Source organism: Paramisgurnus dabryanus, chromosome 15 (genome assembly GCF_030506205.2).
Source record: "Paramisgurnus dabryanus chromosome 15, PD_genome_1.1, whole genome shotgun sequence".
Taxonomy (NCBI): Eukaryota; Metazoa; Chordata; class Actinopteri; order Cypriniformes; family Cobitidae; genus Paramisgurnus; species Paramisgurnus dabryanus.
Window position 1 is genome coordinate 23209575 of NC_133351.1, and position 20493 is coordinate 23230067.

A 20493-nucleotide genomic window follows, 5' to 3' on the forward strand; every position below is an offset into this window, starting at 1 on the left:
CCTTAAAAAAACAAAACCGGTGTGCATATTGAGAGACAAAACAATGGCACTGATATATGTTAGGGTGTTTTTAAATTAAGGCATCTCAAACATGCATTTTAGTCTGGGAATAGGATAAGCCATGTCCGGGAAAGGTTTACGTAGATATGTGTGGTATTACTGTGGACAACGTTCAACATTAAGTCAATACCACAGAACGTCTACTGTATAAATCTTGTTCAGTAAAGTCTGCCAGTTTCCCACTAATAGTGATATATTACAACTACTGTGCAGTACTTGCTTGAAATTAAAACGATTCAAGCTGTATAAAAAATGATAGAGTGATCTGCTGAGGATACATTCAGATCCCATACAAATGTAGCAGTATTAAATGACTTCAGTATAATTAGATACTGCTGACTTTGGCTGACTGGTACTTATGTGGGCTCACTTTGTGCCCAAAGCCAGCATGTGTGGTTAAGAGCTTTAAAAAAGAGGGCATATAAATAGAGGTGAACAACCAATAAACCATGCCCATGAAATGCCACAAAATTTACAGCTTCTCATTAAGACTGACATTTAATCTACATCTTATTGGCTAGCCTTTGATTCATGCTGCAGTGACCCAAAAATAAATGCCAATGCAAATGCAATATACAGCTGTATTCAAATCCGCTTCTGGAGGTTTCACCCTAACCCTGCCCTTACAAACCTATCTAAAAATGTTAAGTAAACCCAACCACCTTGGGTCAGTTAGTTCAGATGTGTTTTATTAAGGTTGAATCCAAACTTTGCAGAACGGTGGCCGTCCAGGAGAGGATATGCTGTGTAAGTAAAAGATAGCAAAAGAAAAGGCTGCTACACATTTATCTGAGCTATAACATACAACGTCTTTATTAAACATTTGTACAATAATATCAGAACAAAATACAGTAAATTTATAGAGAATATTCATCAAGAAAATATCAAAGGTGAGGTTAAGTAACAGTACTGTGAAAGCATCGGAGAGCAGGCAAAATCCCATGATCCTTTGCTGACCCCTAAAGGCCAGTAGCTGCTTCAATCTGCGCTCAGTCTGTGACACTCTGTGCATTCAATCTCATAATGTGCATGTATCGTTTTTATAAAGATACAAAACATCAAGTTTTAAAACCTATTTCACAGCACTTTTTCATCTCCAGCATTGTAATATTGAATAACACTATCCTAGTCAGTGTACTGCATTTATGACTGATTTAAATTAAAATCTCTTAACACAACATAAATATAGTAAACACATGTACCACAAACAAGCAAACATCTCTCTTAATAATCTAACTGTATACAGCCCATAGTGTTGCCACAGAAAAAGTGTTTAAATGAGTAGTGAAACATAACGGGTGAGTGCATCTTAGATATTTGAAACCTACACTGTAAAAATCCTTGTAGCACTTAAATTTTTAAGTTTAATCAACTTCACAATTCATTCATCATTTTTGACATGTGATGATTTGCTATAAGTTATAAAAATAAAGTTGAATTAGCTTAAGTAAACATTTTTTTTCATTTACACTGAAAAAACGATTCATTCAATTTACTACATTTTTTAAGGTAAATGGTTGCAATCAATTTATTTAAGCTACATTTAAACAAAAAATTAGTAAAATAAAATAAAATAAAAAACATTTGTTTAAATGTAGCTTAAATAAATTGATAGCAACCACTTAAAAATTGAGTAAATTGAATGAATCATTTTTTTATTAAACTTAAAAATGTTAAGTGCAACAAGGAATATTTTACAGTGTTTTATTCAGCATTATACTCATTAGGGATGTTTCCCTCAGCAGGCTTTAAGCAGACTAAATCTGTAAAGTGTTGCACTGGTACTGAGCTCCTGAGCACAGAAACTAACTAAACCCATGTAACTCACCCTAAATTATTTCTTATTTCTTGTGAAAATGTGTGCAAAAAGTATACTGAAACATAAAAAAATTTTGACGTAAGGCAGATGTCCGATGAAATTATTAGTGCAAGACTTTAAAAAACTTTGCTTCATCTGAAAAATCTCTTTGAGGCTGTTTTAATGATAAATATTTACATGTGCATGTATTTGTAAAGGTATCCATGTTCAAAACAAATCACAACAAAGCATAAATTAATAATACAGCTATCCTGGTTAAAATATTTGTAAAAAAGTTTACAAAATAAATTTGTTACTTGGCCCCCAATTTTTTTTCTTCTTTTTAATAGTATCTTAAAAGTACTTTTTTAACACTAACAGGGTTCATAAATTGTGTATGAAGCATTTACAACGCTTTATAAAAACAACAAACTCACTGGAATAACACAGAATCTGGCTATGGTTCCTTCTCTCTCGTAATAACCCTGCTATATTAAATATACATTAATTTTAACATTTTTAACATAGATAAAATAGCTAACTTAAACAAACAAGCAAATGTGTACCATCTATGACAACAAGAACACGGCATAAGAGTTGACTTTAAAGGCACAGTGATGTGTTAAGGCAGTGCTTCCCATTACTGGTCCTCGAGGCACTCCTCCCGGAAAGTTTTAGATGTCTCCTTATTTAACACACCTGATTTAACTCATCAGCTTGTTAGGGAGACATGTTAACCATTTTGGAAAGATGTTTTAAATAAGGTGTTTTAAATAAGGAGACATCTAAAACTTTCTGGCAGGGGGGCCCCGAGGACCAGGATTGGGAAGCACTGTGTTATGGTATGTTACGGGAGTGATCTTTTAAACAGTCTGGTTTAAAAGCCAAGACAAAGCGAGTTGCTGCAAATCAAACAAAAAACAATTATAAACAATAATGTAACTCTTCAGCCGCTCTTTGGTACCAAAAGTATTTCTGACTCAGAGCAAATTCCACTCAAGTTTCAGTCCATTGTATGAGGTGGAGGAGTTATCACCTCCTAGTACTCGCTCAATATTTGAGTTTTGGTGTTAAGTACTGTTGCCCTGCTCTTGTTCAAACAACAGCATGGCGAGCTGAGAGCGTGATCCGAGGCTGTCCAGGGTGCTCTGTACACACCTCTGGTAGATATCTTCACTCAGACGTGGATTACAAGGCTGGTAACTATATTTCTCGTGAAGGGCCGGCTCAACCGCTCGGAAAACGTGCAGGTTAGAGTATTTTATGAACATGTCATATATATCCAGGCTCTCCAGGATCTCCTCATTCTCCTGGACATCCGAGGACATGCGTGTCCGTGCTGCCATGTAGTCTGAGTTGTAAAAACACGCCTCGTTGAAGGAGCTACGATCGAAGTGACCAGTCTCCTTGATCAGATCAACCGTGTTGGGACGAGGCTGGTTATGATAAGCGATGCTGGGATTGAAGTATTGGAAGTGGATGGGAAAAAACACCTGCCAGTTGTTAATGGAGTTCATCCGACAGCGATTGAGGAACTCAGAGTTGATGTTGGTTTGCACAGTGGCGATAAAGAACAGAGTGTCAACCGGGTGCTTCTTGGAGATGATGTCCATTAACTTGATTTGAGAGGGACTTTCGCTTTTAACGCTGATCCAGGGGACTTTAACTGTGGGATATCTGTGCTCATAGGCGTTGATTTGCGCTTTGATGCTGGCAAAGATGTCATTCTGGTTGACCTGCTGGGCCTCGATTGGATCGTAGATAAAAAGAAACGTTAAGATTGCATTTTCACTGGTCTCAAAGGCATTTTGGGCGTACACTTCCAAAAACTGGTGAACAAGCTCTCTGTCTTGATGAGTAACAGGTAAGATGATGTGGACCCTGGTTGCCTCGGTAACATAAGGCATTGGGATGATCTCAATGCGACTAAGTGGCCTCACCAAGTGCACCCTTTTGGTGATGGATCGACTGTGTCCTTTCTGGTTCACCACCTCCAGCTGTAGATCCAGTGTGTACTCCATCCCTCTGGTCGGGTCAAAGCGCCTGTATCCATTAATTAGTTGCTGTTTCTTTAGATGTAGAACAGGCTTGTACTTCTTGTTCAGCTCACCCATAGCCGTCTCGATGACATCGGCTACGTCCAGTTTATCAATTCCACGGAGCTCGCACTTCGGCGACCCATCAGTGCAAGAAAATACCTCATCCTCAGTGAAGTAATCCCACCGGAGAACCTCAAAACGTGTTTTGGGCTCGAAGGGAGGATTAATTCCAACAGGCCACATGGCACTACGGTTGCCCTCAAAAGCCACCAGACTCACGTTTTTTATTTCAGCCTGGTAAAAAGTAGAAACAAGGTGTTTATGGATTCTGCTGCCCAAATACGAATTTAAATTTTATTTTAGAAATTTGAAGGTTAGTCACGTAAAGGAATACAAGCAGTTTTCAAAGCAAGCAGGGTGGGAAAGGTCAACAAAATCACTGATCAAGTTTCAAATCTGACCTATTATGTGATTTCAATAAATTGTGAAAGTGGACAAAACATGGTAGTTACAGCATTACACATTTAGATTTCTCAAATCGCATCAGATATTTGTCTAATATTATTCTGGATTTACTTAAAAAAGTGGATGCAAAAATGATGCACTATATTTTTAAGTAAATCCAGCCTTTATTTTTTCAGTGTAGGAATGGAATGGCCAATCAGATGCGTTTTAATAAATCACCAGAGCAGTCCGCTAAACACCCCGGTGTTTTGATAAAAGTGCGCACTCACGTTTTCATCATAAACAACAAAGTTGGTTAATTTGTACGACCACATTTAAAAAAAAATGTAAAAAAAGTTTAGTTTAGGGTGGGGTTTAGTTATTGCTTTTTTAAGATAATTGTATGTTTTTGCACGTTTAACATTGCACGGATTCATACAAATCAACCAACTCCTAAAATATGAATGAATTCACGTGAGATCTGGCAGTTTTGTTTGTGTAAAAGAAAAAAAAGAAAAAAAAAAAGAAATATATTTTCATATATATATATATATATATATATATATATATATATATATATATATATATATACACACACATTCTATTATTCTGTTATTTGACATTAATAACTATGACATTAATTACATACAATATGAAGGGAAATGATCAACAATGATTTTTGCTGTGATTCTTGAGCTGTATTGAATGCTTATTTTCATCTGAAATGCTCCTCTGAGCCACCTCAGTTTAAAGACACTCCTGATGATGCTTTGCTTTATCATTTATATACATTTATGAAATTACATTCAATTTATTATAATTTTTTTTATAATAGATTTTTAATGATCATTTCCAATAATTTAACATTACATCTCATAGCATTAGTAAATTGTAAAATTGAAGTGTCAGCTTCATTTCTTAACATACCAGAAGTGAATATGAAGTGGGTTTGGTTTGTTAGTCTTGCACTGAGAAGTGACAGAAGCTGTATTTGTTAATATCTAAGCTGTTCCAAATAACCAAGCATAGGCTGCTATGGTTTAAGTTGTTTATATAAGAGAGGGAGCGAAATATGTTGCACATGTTGCCTGCCAATAAATAAACAGTTTTCAAATCATGCTTCTTTTATTTTTTAATATTTAATAATACTTTGTTTTTAAAAACTTATAAAAAAAAAATCATGCCACATCATAAATATATTTTGCTTTAAAAAGACTCTTTGATCGGTAATCAGTGGTTGCTATTGACCGATACTGCTTCCAGTGATCGTCCACAAAAATCCTGATGGGAGTACACTTATTAGGGTTGTTGCGTGACAGAATTTTCCCACCGGTTAATCAGCACGTGACAAACCTGGTGATACCGGTTTCACCGGGTGGGAGGGGCTTATAAATGCACATACAGACGTGCGCATTTTACTTTCACTTTTGAATTAGATGCAACTGTTGTTTAAATCCAGCGCTTGCATACGCTGCGTTAAATCGTGTATGAATTTGCGTGCAATCGCTAGTGCAACAGCTGGTTTAAGTGCTTGAGTCAATGTGCACAGGTACTTCTGTGCTAAATATTTCCTTAATGTATTTGATAGGGGTGCACCGATATATCGGCCGATGATGCCTGCTATGCTTCTCAATGAAATACGGTGAAATGCCGCTACATCCAAAAGCCAGAGGGCGCTCTCGTGCAGAAACGCAATATGCGCTGGAGACGAAGAACCATACACACGCAGCTATGACACACAGCTCTAGTAACTGGCTTAAGGATATATTTATATTGCTGTTCTTCAAACCTTTTTTTTTTTTTTTGATATTTTCATAATAATAAAGAATATGTATAATGATTATATTTGACAAGTGTTGCTTTTTTCAAATGCATGTTATAAATTACTCAAACTAGGGCTGGGCGATAATTCGATAACGATAATTTTACCGATATAAACTTTTTCGATAAAACGATAAGGACAGTTCGATAAGTGATCGATAATGTTTAAGCACTGTGCGTAATGTTGCGCGAGCACTTCCGGATGCGGCACGCGCTCTTGGTTTACAATCACAGTGACAGTCAGACTTGAAGGAGTGGAAGATGAGGCAAGTTATTTATTTATTAGTAGAGACCTATGATTTTCGCGATGCGGATAACGCGGACGGAATCACGGAATCCAAATGCGCGGAAACATTTTCTTGTGTGTAATGTTGGACGCGCAAACAGGGTTCGTCAAACACAGCAGACACAGGTGCGTGCAGTATACTTTACTTTCATTCAGCGTCCGCCTTGCGCATGCACACGTCCGCCCAGCTTTAAAAGTATATTTACAGGACATTCACAAATTCAGGAAACTGAGGAAAAGCAGCAGATCCACCACTGCAGTGAATATAGTGTTTGGGTATGTGCGCTCCCACAGCAAAGTGACACCCTTGACATCCATTTATCAGCGTGTATAGCTCGTATATGTATAACACACGCCACGCGTGATCACTGAACTAAGTTTTCTTTCTTGTTTAAGTGAACATAAACAGCTGTTACTCAGTATATTGAAACTTAAAGCAGTCTGTCTTGGGTCTTAAAGTGACAGTAGTCTGCTGCTTTTTGTGTCAGAAATGTGTTGATTTCATAACAAATAGATTTACATTTAATACAGATGCATTAAAACAAGATTTTAGTTTTTGTATTTGTCATGTTCTGAATAAAAAGTAGTTTAAAACCATTATTAACTGTCTGGTTTTTACAATTTTCATTCAGGAGCAAAAATCTGCCTTAAAATTTGACAGGAGTAAAGATTTGTTATTTATCATGATAATTATCGATATCGACTGATATGGAAAACATTTTCTCGATAATTTTTTGAGTCATATCGCCCAGCCCTAACTCAAACTAACAGTGATTTCAGATCGATAGGGACTTACTGATCAAAAGCCATCGTACATGAAATAGCTGTGAATAATATCGGTTGTGAAATTCAGAATAGTTATCGGCCACATATTATTAGTGCATATCGGCATTTATCGATGCGCCCCTATTATTTGATGAGCAGACATTTTCTGTATCTGAAAATTCTTGACACTGCATATTAACCAGAGTACTTAAAAGAGTACAGAGATAATAAAAGCTAGCAATTTCACATTCTCTTTCCAAATGTACTACTAATAATGAATTATTCTTATCACACTCAAAAGGTCAAGAGAAACCATTAATGTAGCTATTCTATTAGTCTGAACATTCTTTAAAAACCTTACCTGCAGTTTTTCAATCTCCTGGTATGTCTTCTGCAGCTCGATCTCGGTGAAGTGTTTGTGTAGTCTGTACATCTGTTCAGGATCAGACACTGGGTGGACGGTCAGGGCATTGTTAAAATCCTCATTATCTTCCTTACTGGGGTCAGAATTTTTGCCCATTTCATAATAGTCATACTTCATCCCCTGAAATAAATACATATACAAGGCGTTTAGGCAGTTCTTGGAGAAATGTTTAATGGTTCAGTGATTTCTACTTTTTGTTTAAAAGAAGAAAGTCGTCAAAACATAAACATTGTCATAAAAGTGTCTTTCTTCATAAATAATAAGTACTTGGGCTTCAACGTTATAAGACAGCACCATCATAAAGTGATTCAAATGACCCATATATGTACACTATACAATGTCCATTGGGGCAGCACAGTGGCTAAGTGGATAGCACTGTTGCCTCACAGCAACAAAGTCCTCGGTTTGAGCTTTAGCTGGGTCAGAAGATCTATCTACGGTTTACTCTATCTAGGACCCGGATACTCCGGTTTCTTCTCACAGTTCAAAGACATGTAGGTTAGGTGAACTAGAATGGCAGTAAGAATTGAATTTCTATCTGAAGAAACATGATACTGTAGCTAGAGAAGAACAATCTTTCTCTACAGTCTGCTGCTAACCACTGCGATCGGATCATCAATGAGTACAAGATTTATAAAAGATAAATAATAAACTGGATTAATACAGATTCAAGCCATTTATGAAACTGACGTTGGTTCTTTTCTCATGAATGTGCCAAGGAGAATATACTTCACTTATAACTTGGTCTGTTCTTCACACGTAATACGAATTGAGAAGATGAAATGTACATTACACAGTATAAATCCCTTTTATGATACTTTTATGGTGCCGTTTATGCTTTTTGTAAATACTGTGGAACTCGACAGGCACGCTTCTCTTTCACTTTAATTACATTCAAAAGGGTGGCCATGACATTCTTCAAAAATATACCCTCTGTAATCAACAGGGGGATGTGATTCATGTTTCCAACACCATTTGGGTGAGTGACAGAATTGTCTTTTTGGGTGAAAAAAGCTAAGTAAATGATTCCGCTTTCAGGCCTGCACTACAACTGTTCCATTAAAAGAGAGAAAGTGCTTTGACAGTAATGGCAAAAGTGGATTTATAATGGGATAAAATGTCAAAACGAAGACAGTACATCATGTCTAGTGAATCTGATTCACTGACTCCTTCCCAGTACCTTTCGGAATGACATCCATCTAATGCTATTCTGATGGATTAATAGAGGTCTCAGTACCTGTTTCAAGAACAGATTAAACGAAGCACCCCAGACCTCTCCAAACAAGTGTGATATATGGTTTAGTCTCTAAAAGCAAGAATCAATTCTGAGCTGCGATTCTGCCCGGGTCAATGCACCACAGCTCAATAAAACAGAGAAAAAACAGCCAAAAGAAAGTTTTTTATAACACGTTATCTTAAATTTAGGGCTGGACAATAATTCAAAATCAATATATTTCGTTGTATATATTTTTTTCAATAATGGTCATAGGGTTTCTAAACACGTTTCATATATTTCAATAAACATAACAGCATCCCATGGGCCGTTTACATCACATCACGCTTCTTCCTTCCGAAGTGCGCTCCTGTGGCGTCTTTCGTAGCCAAGCAACCATGAGCCACACTCTCCTGGACAGTGAGGAAAACAAAATGCCTGACTGGATTTAAATCGCTCATCTGTACCTCGCGTCAAATCATATCATTGTCACCAGGTAGTGAGGGAGAGTGAGAGATGTAATGCAACACAAACTGAATTTCAGATGAGAAAAATAGGCTTAAGCCATTAGGTGAACAGGTTAGAAAAAGGGAAAGATAATAAACCTGCAAAGATAAAAAGTATGTATGCAGCTATGACACTCGTCTCTTATGAGTATTATATATGTATATAATGTAGTATGCTAGGATCTCATATATCATTATGTAGCTTGCTATGCAATTACGAATAGTGCTTTTATACATTTTTCTGCCCAACTCTCTTATGTAACATTAAAGTTTCAGTTAGCATCACAGCACAGAGACAGTGCTTATAATAAATGATATTCTATTAAACTCTGATTTAGGCAAAATAGCAGTGCTGATGCTACTAGATATTAGTGCTGCCTTTGATCACAGTAGATCACACCATACTCCTACATAGACTGGAAAACTTGGTAGGGCTCCCTGGGATGGTCCTTACATGGTTTAAGCTATACCTAAAAGGGAGAGTTTACTATCGGTAATAATAAGTCTGAGAGGACATTCATGACAAGTGGAGTACCACAGGGTTCTCTTCTTGTACCGCTTCTGTTTAATTTGTATATGCTGCCACTTGGTCAAATAATGAAAAAGAACCAAATTGCTTACCACAGCTATGCAGCTGACACCCAGATATACTTAGCCCTGTCACCCATCGACTACAGCCCACCTGACTCCCTACATCAGAGCATTGATGAAATTAACAGCTGGATGCGTCAAAACTTCCTCCAGAATTGTTTATTCAGGTAATTTTTATTATAACAACCAAACCTAGCTTTTACTAACTACCTAAACCTAGAATGTTGGTGTTTTTTAATCATACTGCTGTTGCTCCCCCATTTTATACTGCAACAAGCCACAAGAGATTGTGAATCACTGTAATGACCTCTCGTGGCTATTGCTTTATATTACTTGCTGCTTAATAACGGCAGTAAAATATAAAGACAATCCAGTGTTGAACTGTTATCTGGATGGTAATGGCTGGTGAGGTGCAGTCACTAAGCACTTGAGCCGATTAAACTGCAGTCAAAGAAAAGTGAATCTAATCTAATCATGCTATTAAAAGAACAAGATAGCAGTACGCTACCGTCTCGATTTGCATTGAAATCACAGCCACATAAACATCCAAAAACTCCTAATAACTCAAATGTACATTGTATAGAAAGTACATGTGTTGGGTTTAAGGCCTGGTGCGGTTATAATGAACTACTTCATCAAGCCTTGTGGTAATTTTCCTAGACTTTGTCACACAGGCTTTTATAAATCCAGCGGGTTAAATGCAGCTGCGCGCCTCTCTCTCTTGCTCTCTCTATCTCTCTGTCTGTCTTGCTCTCTCTCTATTGCAAGTGGTCTCGCATCTGTCCAAAGTCCGAACACAAAGTAGTATTCCTTATGTATTTGTTAAGTTTTGTGCATTAAATTGTGTGTGTGTGTGTGTGTACCTGGTAATTATCACGTTGTGGGGACCAATTGTCCCCACAAAGATAGGAATACCAGTAAATTTGTGACCTCGTGGGGACATTCTGAGGTCCCCATGAGGAAAAAAGGCTTATAAATCAAACAGAATGTTGTTTATTGAAAATCTAAGGTACAATAAAGTTTTCTGTGATGGTTGGGGTTAGGGTTTGGGTTAGGGAAAGGAAATAAAATATTCAGTTTGTACAGTATAAAACGCATTACCTCTATGGAATGTTCCGACAAAACGTGGAAACCAGAATGTGCGTGTAATCAGTTAGTAATCGTGTTAAATAATCATTTTTGTGAAAGTTCCTCACAAAAATGCTTACCAAAATCTCAGCCTTTTGCTCAAAATTTGGCGTTTTTGAAAAAAAACACCCATATTTAAGAGGTGATAAAAAGAGATCAAATGAGGGTAGGATAAAACTTTTTTTTGAAAGCAGAGGGTCTGTTCTTTCATTTGATATATTGTATGCAGTGTTTCCCACAGGATTTTGAGAGACTTGTGGCGGTGATGACGTCACACTCTAATTAGCATATATGTGACGTCATCACGTGTTTGCGTTTGATCCGGTTTGATCGAGTGTTGGCACCTGAAATATGTTTCACTTCTATTCTTTGATCTGTCACGTTATATTGCATTTTAACACAACTGATTGCTATTATTTACATATTATCAGCTCTGTTGTCAGACATAAAATGAGTAGACTATAGCCCTATTCGGATGGGATTAGTTTTACGGTTGTAGATGGCGTAATGTAATTTTACCACAGGACGTCTGTAATATTGATGGTCAATTCGGACGGGATTAGAAATCTCAGTTAAACATTCAGAAGTGGGAGGGGTAACTCGATTGCGCAGCAGGTCACCTCTCTCGTCGTCATGTGCACGTTGCTTCTTGATATCAACATGACACAGACGAGAAAAACTCGAAACACTGTGTTTAATTTCAGTTTGGGGAGAACGTCAGTTTCAGGAACAGTTCTGTGCCTCTGAGAAGTGAATTTGACTTTTTAAAGTTTGTGTCGTGGTATTCAGGAACTGACTTGCCACTGACTTGTTTTTTCGCCTAGAATTCAAGTAAATGCTTAAAGGGCGTGTTGCAGGTTAACCACCACTGTCGATTAATGGGTACATAAATCACTCAAGATATGTGTATAATTTTTAAAATGTCTCAAAAATGGTCTTAAAGAACACTTTTTTTAACGTTTTTGGTATTAACGGTTTTTTACGCAATTCTGCGATGACGTCACGCTGGGGAGAAGTGGAGAAAGCCTCAGCCAGAGCCATAGAGATAGATGAGACATTTATTGCTGTTTAATACTTGCGTATACAATTTGGAAATCATATATACATCGTAGGAAATATATAATGTGTTATACTGCAAAGATACCATGCTAATTATTATTTATGATATCTGTGGAGATAAATAAAACTTCGCAAATCTGCTGATTTGATCCATTCATGTCCTGACCACCAGGCTAGAGATTTTTAAACATCCTTTATCCACACTTACTAGTCTATCAAATAATATCTCAAATATATTGTTTTGTGAAATAAAAGGATGCTTTGTTATATTGTTTATGCGATTATAACGAATCACACGATCATTTTATACGCAGCAGTCAGCAGCTGCAGCACACTCGGATCCGACCGCATACATACTGTAATAAACAGGCGTTCGGCGGCTTTTTACATCACGACAGACTATGCCATTTGAGGAGGAACCGCTCATTGATCACCGTATTTTTATAAATCCTGTACATGTTTGGACCTGCCGAACAGGTTGAGCACTTTCATATACTTTGTTGAGCAGAGAGGCTGCACTTTGACCAGCGGGCTGCGGGAACCGGCGCACATCACGCCGCCAGACGGTGTTGTTAACTCGAAATGTATAACTATTATCAGATCGACCCACCGGGAAAGTCCCGACTCTCTCGATTGCCATTCCGCTACTGGCTGTAAGAAAGTGGTTGCGTTTGGGTCGCTGGTCCCCGCGAACAGATGTGACGTGCCTCACTCACCTTCCTGGATTAGAGACATGCTGCCAAAACTGTTTGTGCTGAAGATCGCATAAAGTTACACCCATTTCAGGCAGGATCATGGACCCCCTCAAGCCAGCATGCACGAGTATGTTAATTGTTTGTTTACTTTCTACACGAAGATATGCTAACGTTATGCTATCTGGCTGTCTGCCTATCTCTCTATACTAGCCTATCCATCTGTCTGTCTGTCTGTCTGTCTGTCTGTCTGTCTGTCTGTCTGTCTGTCTGTCTGTCTATCTATCTATTTATCTATAATCTGCGCTATCAGAACTGTACTTTACTCGTCTTTCTATAGTCATTCTCAATGCTCTCAATGCGGCTTTGGTAAATTCTCTCCCCAGCGTGACGTCATACAGTGCGTTGTGGGGGAAAGGAGAATCATTGCAAATACTTTTTCGGGTTTTGTGATACCCAACAACATAAAATACAATGGATAACACTTTAAATGGTTATTACACACAAGCAAGTTGCACAAATTCGTAAAAAAAAGAACCTGCAACACACACTTTAAGCGCTTTTATATTTGAAAGAAACCCGCAAAATAACAGGAAATTACGAAACGTACGTGTATGTTTACAGGTGGTATATAAATCACCATACATTTACATTGAAGTCTTACTGCTGTTGCTCTTCTCATCAATGTCTTGTTATGAGCCCCTTTTTATTTAAATGTGAGTTTTATTGTCGCGTATAGCGCAGACAATTGGGTGCAAATTCAGAAATATGAGAATACACAGTAACTGTTACACAAAGTTACTACAAAACACGTGCGCTGGCATACCGCATCATAAAGAGAGTGAGAGAACGGGTGTGTGTGTGTGTGGGAAACACTAATGCTAACCTTTCGTCAAGTTATCGCCGTCTTCTCTGTCAGTAAAATCTGTGACTGTTGACGTTTATGCGAAAAAGAAAGTATACGGAGGAACGGACATTGAAACACCGCCACCTTTTCATGCTCATGTGAGAGAGAGAGAGAGAGGGGCGCGCGCTGCATGCAACATAGAAAGGGAGGGCGCGCTGGGTGCTTGCAACAATGAATTAAGACGTTTTTAAACAGTAAAATATAAATGGGGATCATGAAAAATCTATTTGTGGCGGCCAGCGCTGATTCTGTGGCGGTGCGCCACGAGTAAATCAACGTATGGGAAACACTGATTGTATGTTTATATATTTAAAGAAGAACATTTTCTGGAAATCAACCTTTTGTGAAAATCATAAAAAATGCTGACGCTGGCTGGCAAACTTTTTTAAAGAGTTAAAGTTACTTCAGGTAGGAGAGACACTGGTGTGCCAAATTATTTTTATTGGAAAAACCAATGACAGCGGAAAGACCATCTTTAATCTCAAAAGTGACAACTGTAAAGATCTGAATAAAGGCATAATAAACCTCAGACATTGTACTGGTATACACCAAAAGATACTCAGGCTGAATTTGGGCCTCTTTTGCCTCTTATGACAATCCTAGGTATCAGTGTTGGGGAAAGTTACTTTTAAAAGTAATGCATTACAATATTAAGTTACTCCCCAAAAAAGTAACTAATTGCGTTACTTAGTTACTTTTCATGAAAAGTAATGCTTACGTTACTTTAAAGTTACTTTTGCGTTACTTTTTCTTACTTGGCTGAGGCTCTTTCTTACTTGATCTCTTTCAGGCCTTGCAGGTGTTTTTATGATCGCAAAAATGTCAAGCTCTGACCTGCTATCTCTGTTTCTGACTCAAACTGTTCCCGCACAGAGTGTGTAATTCTACGTTAATGTGTTCAGTTTAACTCAGTACATTATTTTATTTTAAAATTGAAATAATTAAACTGTATATCTCGCTATACTTTTTTTTTTTAAAGTAACTCAAATATTAATGAGTACATTTATAAAGTAATGCGTTAATACTTTACTCGTTACTTCAGAAAAGTAATATTATTACGTAATGCACGTTGCTTGTAATGCGTTACCCCCAACACTGCTAGGTATCCCGATTATCTTTGTGGTTAAACGGATTATCTTATCAGATTTTCCTGTGGTGTGCGGTGTGTAAGAGTGTTTGAATCTGCTCTGAAGCCCACCATGGCCGCTCCGATCGCAAATCAGAAATTCTGTTGTGGGGGTGGAAATCGAGGACAACATAAACACACACGCTGTAGATTGTCACATGAAACGAAACGATACCCAATCAGAAAGCAAGCTGATGAAGACGATACCATAACAACTACAGTCATGGCGCTGCAGGCACAGTCCAAAGTGAGATAGACATCAGATATGCAAAAAAGCAGTCCATTTGTATTAATGCCATATCTTTATGCCCGTTGTTTGCTATGTTTGTTTACTTTGAAGCCAAGTTTGTCCGCTAAAGACATTGTGAGACCTCCGCAAAATTTCCTGTGTTCACAATGGAGACGTTGTTTGTGAAGTTAATCTGATGGTGTGTGGTGTGCTGTCATGACCACATAGCGGCACTACACACAATATAGGAACAATAATGTTAAATCTTCTATTATGTTTCATCATGTCTCTCACATTTTAAAAATCTGTTAATATTTAAAAAAATCTTTTGGTGTGGCCCTAGCTTTACAGAGTAAAGCACCAGACTGGAGACCTTCCCTTTAATTGGTGAACGACACCAAACTTCAAAGCAGGCATCTGAATCTCGTTTTTTGTTGATGTACTCGTATGATGGTAAGTTGAAAGGCAGTGAGATTTAGTTTCATCATAGTAAAGCTCTTTGGGGTCTTTCGCTGTCAAAATGAAACACATTACTTGTATCAAGTCCCCTGTCATCATACAAAGCAAGTTTACCACAAGCAGAATTTACTTCTTTCATTTAAGTTATGGAAATAACAGAAAGGACTTAGCTTGTTCAATCTGTAAACCAAAGCTTTTTTTTAAACAGGACATATCAAACACAGTGGCAGTAGTAGTAGTTCACTATGAACTGCACCAGACCATAAACCCAACACAGCATTGGATGTTGTTGTGTATAGTAAAATACAAAAAAAGTATAACTTTTCCTTTACCTCTACTGGCCCTCTTGTATTAGATGTTTTTACTACTGTGTAGTTACATAAGAAACATTCAGCTCATACATTGTACTTATTTTGAATATGTGTGTTGATCGGGGTAGTTTTAGGGGTGGGGTCAAGAGTGTAAATATATGCAGATATCATAAACATAAGTACAATGTACTTACCGCAATTGCAACTCTACTGTATAAATTTTTTCGTAAGCATGATCCCCTTTCTATGTACACTTCCAACAAATGAAAATCTCACCTCAAATTCCTCCACACAGTTGGTATCAGCATAGTCAATGATGCATCGCCCAAGCCATTCGTCATGTCTGGCACTGAGGATGTCATTCCTGCAGTTCTCCAGGAAGGGCTGTAGCCTTAGCAAAAGACTGCGAGACAGCAGGTATCCGAAACCCCCGTAGCAATACTGCCCCTGCATCTCACCACCTATGAACTCCTCCGGGCTGCCCATGTAGAGCACCCGGTCCATACTTAAGTGATCCACCAGAGCCTTGATCCGATCTGCCTGTGTGTACGTGTCATCCTGAGCGAGGTAGAACCAATCGTACTCTGTGATGTAGTGTTCTAGAATGTACTTGATGGTTTGGAACATGTTCCAGATGAGGCGCTCATCACCGTGGGTGACCACAAACATGCCATGGGGCGTCTTGCGGCTTCGGGTGCCGGTGAAGAAGACAACATTGTCCAGATGATGGCTGATGGTGCGGTTGACGGCCACACCCAGAGTGTTGATGGTGCTTTTGGAGGTAAGTATTCCCACAAAAAGACGCTCTCGAATTCCCAGCTCTGTGCTGATGTATTTTGCCCTGTTGGAACAGATAGGGAAATAATCAGTACATGATTTTCTCTAGCAATTGTTGAAACTTTAACAATTCTCATATTATTGCCTCCTTAAGATGAATCACTTCACTGTTGTGAATCACTTTAGCCTGTTAAAAAGCCTGTGCTAGATGCATTAATGTAAATGTAAGTCAAGATTTTACTGTATACATGATAAGATTCTGTCAAGTCAAGTGTAAATGCATGAGTTTAACTTCTCCCATAGGAAACGGAACTTTGGGAAGCCATGACAACACAGAAAACGTGGCACATAACAGATATTTAAAGAGCAGAATTGTTTAACCAATTTTCGCTACCTCTCGTTAAGCGACATCAAACAGTTAAATTTTGCAGCCTGGCATTAGTCCGACTATTGGTGTATACTAAAACCAGATACCAAATCCAATAGATCCAGAGGTATGCCTGGGTGTAGGCATAACAACAACCTAATTAATTCAGTCAAGATTTGAAAGGCTAACATGAGACTAGTCTTGTGTAGACAGACCTCCAGAGTGATGGTAAAAGGACTCCAGAGCAGTTTTTTTTGGCCAAGGATTGAACAAGGGGGCATCTGGCTGGCATGTAAAGCTGCCAATGATGGTTTGTTTTGTTCAGGATCAAGTTTAGAGGTGCAAAGAGACTTATTCACAAAACAACTAAGATGATTGGTTGAAAAGGTTTCAGGCAGACCATTAAAGAACACAACATACTCATCTCCCGGATATCCTGTAGACTTCAACCAATCACATTAAATTGTTTCCAATTTTGTGTGCCTTATGCATCAGATGTTTAGCCAACAGTCTGTGAGGATAAGGCTATAGACGGTTTCATCGGACGCACGTGCGCTGACGTGATACACTCGATCCAAACTTTACTTCCGGTTTCGTTTTTTTTTTTTAATGGTCTGACTAGTGATAAACTGGCTAAACTGATCTCTTGAACAAATGCCTCGTCTAAAATAACAAATGTTTTGGTTTCCTAGGTAATCTATGTATTGTTTTTTTTTGCTTGTTATATAAATAAACTACGTTTAAAGAACTTTGTTGCTATTTATTCTAAGCGGAGTTTACCAGAAGTTACGTGCGGACCACGACAGCCGCTTGTTTATGTTGTTACTGCTAAAACCGTCTATATAGTATGAGGCTGAAGTGAACTTAACTGATAACAGAAGATAACTGACCCTTTCATTTCAGCGAATTATTAATAGTACTTCTTAACCCCTCTAAAATAAACTCTCCTGCTTAACTGAAATGGAGAAAGTAGCCCCATGTGAACAAACTTTAAAGATATCAAAGTTTTATTTGTAGGGAGAAAAGCAAGTTACAGCTTTAGGCTCCATCTATATTTGAAAATATTTTTCAATGTACGTAAAACAGCAAAGAGCCAGGCGCCTTGACTCTTATCAAGTACATGTTTGTGCAATGGCAAAAGCGAATGTTTCGTTTATCTACAATGGTCCAAGACCAAACAACCATTAATATAAGGTCTTGATGTTTGTGTCTTACATGTTAATACAGTTTTAGCTGAAACAGATCTCAAAGCTTTGAGTTACAGTAACAGTGGCACTGTGAGAATAAAAAAAAACCTTGATTAAAACAGAGTAAAACTTTAAAAACCTGGGTTAAACAAGGCTTACTACTAAATAAGCCTGATGGCAAACTACTAAATATGTCTCTCATCTTGACAGCGAGAAATATGTATTATTATTTTTATTATATAAATGTACACTAATTGAGAAACTGGGGAAATATGCAAACATTATTGATAAACTTCTAAAAAATTAAAAATATAAATATATATACAATATAAAGGTAAATTAAATTCATAAAAACAAGCTTCTTTAACCTATAGCACCTAACTGGTTCATAAAGAATAAAAAAACCCTGTTTTGTGCGTTTCGTTTTGGGAGGTAGCATTGGGACGTTACCATAATCCCATTAGATTTTAATTAGGAAATTATTTATTGTTTAATATAGATTATTACTATTAATTATTTATTTCCCTTGTAACGCCAGACGTTTTTCAGTCGTCTTCACAACATATACATTAAGTGGGCAGTGGGACCCCTGATTAAAAAATACATGTAACTGTTAAGTTATTCAAATTTTACAGTTACATGAATTCACTCACGTGCAGTAAACGGAAAAAAATGGCCTATGATAATTATAGTTTAGGTTTTAGCTTAGAGACATATCTTTGGAGTGAACCACGGCACACATGAACACCATCGAGAGACATAAAGTTAACTTTAGATGAAGCAGGCAGAATGGTCTGTCTACTTACCTGAAAAGTTTCTTGGGCTGAGTCTGTTTTACTGGTTTGTACGGGATAATTCTCGGCTGAAAATCTTGCTCCTCATCTTCTTCACCATCGCTTCCAGTGGAGATGGAGTTGGGTTTCCGTGCTCCTTTCAGATTTCCATCCTGGGATAAAATCATTCCTTCATCTCCTACAGTGTTTATTTCACAGCTTTCCTCTATCCAGCTCACACTCAACAAACTCAGAGTAAATCCCAAAGAGATCCCGATAACAACCGGCCCGATTGGCCTTAACAGACCGATCAACATAGAAAACCTCATCGTATTCCGACTATTGGTGTATAAACCGCACACTTTAAGCGTGATTTGAAGAGAAAGGCGCACATTAAAAAAGCAGTTTTAATACTAACGTAACCTGGATTGGATGTATCGCATTATCGCTTCACCTTCCTCGGAATTATTGAAGCATTCGTACGTGTCAGTGGCTTTGTCGATCCGCCCACTCAAACTAGCGCTCCGCCCACCAGAAAACGTCATTGCAAAAGATGACGTAAAGTATCGCGATAACGAGTCGAAATAGACTTCTCCGTGTGATTTCTCGAATCGCTCTCGCGGTACTTTGACATCATCCGCCTGTCAGTTCTTGCGGCGCCACATAAAGTCGAACAAGGGGCGTTTTAACTGTTTGTGGGCGGAACGGATCCGTTAAAGCGCCAATGAAATTGGACGCAGCTGTCTTTGTGGGCGTAGGGTTTTCATAAAACTACAGTTAAACCCTCAATAAAATGTAAATTTCCCTTTTACTGACTATATAAAATTACTGTCTAAACACTCGCTGATTTAATTTTTTGTCATAAACATATTATGTACAGTTTTAATGTTTAGTATGTGTACAGTTTATTACACGAATGCTATTTTGTTCACTAGAGGGCGATGTGTGCTCGTATTAAATGATAACTGACTTTATGACACTCATTTGGGGAGCATAGCTTTCCCGTGATTTTGAAAAGCAGTTGAAGGCCAGTCATAAGAATAAGAAATATAATTGCCACGGAACAAGTCATTAAGCTAATTTTCATAAATACATTGACATTTGAGGTTGCACATGTATTTTAATCCTACTTTGAAGGAAAGATCTGTCTGTTCCAAAAAACTGTGCCCCATGATTTCCTCTGACGTAATGCAGCTTTACCAGCAGTGACATAATTGCTTCATGACTGCACGATTTTAACTGTTAAATGGTTACACAACTGTCTGTCTTAGCTAACTGAAAGAAAAAAGAAGAATCTGAAATTAACAAACTTTCATGTTTGCTATGCATTTCTGTTATTTCTAATAATTACTGGTAAGTACAGTATTTTTTTAAATTCCCATTATTTAAAATAGTTTGAGTTTTGAGAATATTTATCTGAATCTATCAAATCACACATAAACTGACACAAGTGAATGTAATTTCTTTATGGTCCTTTATAGTAACCCCGAAGGGCATATTTTCTGCCCTGAGCTCTTCTAATAAATCATGG

At 37.7% G+C, this 20493-nt stretch overlaps 1 protein-coding gene across 1 annotated transcript; it reads right to left on the reverse strand.

The window, feature by feature from the left end:
* Positions 1-2219: 2219 nt before the first annotated feature.
* Positions 2220-19457, reverse strand: chpfa (chondroitin polymerizing factor a). The gene is made up of 4 exons (XM_065249049.2): positions 18996-19457; positions 16135-16699; positions 7575-7757; positions 2220-4191 (listed from the first exon to the last, which is right to left on the reverse strand). The coding sequence occupies exons 1-4, from the start codon at positions 19289-19291 to the stop codon at positions 2929-2931; spliced, it is 2307 nt and encodes a 768-aa protein (XP_065105121.1). The 5' UTR covers positions 19292-19457; the 3' UTR covers positions 2220-2928.
* Positions 19458-20493: the final 1036 nt, after the last annotated feature.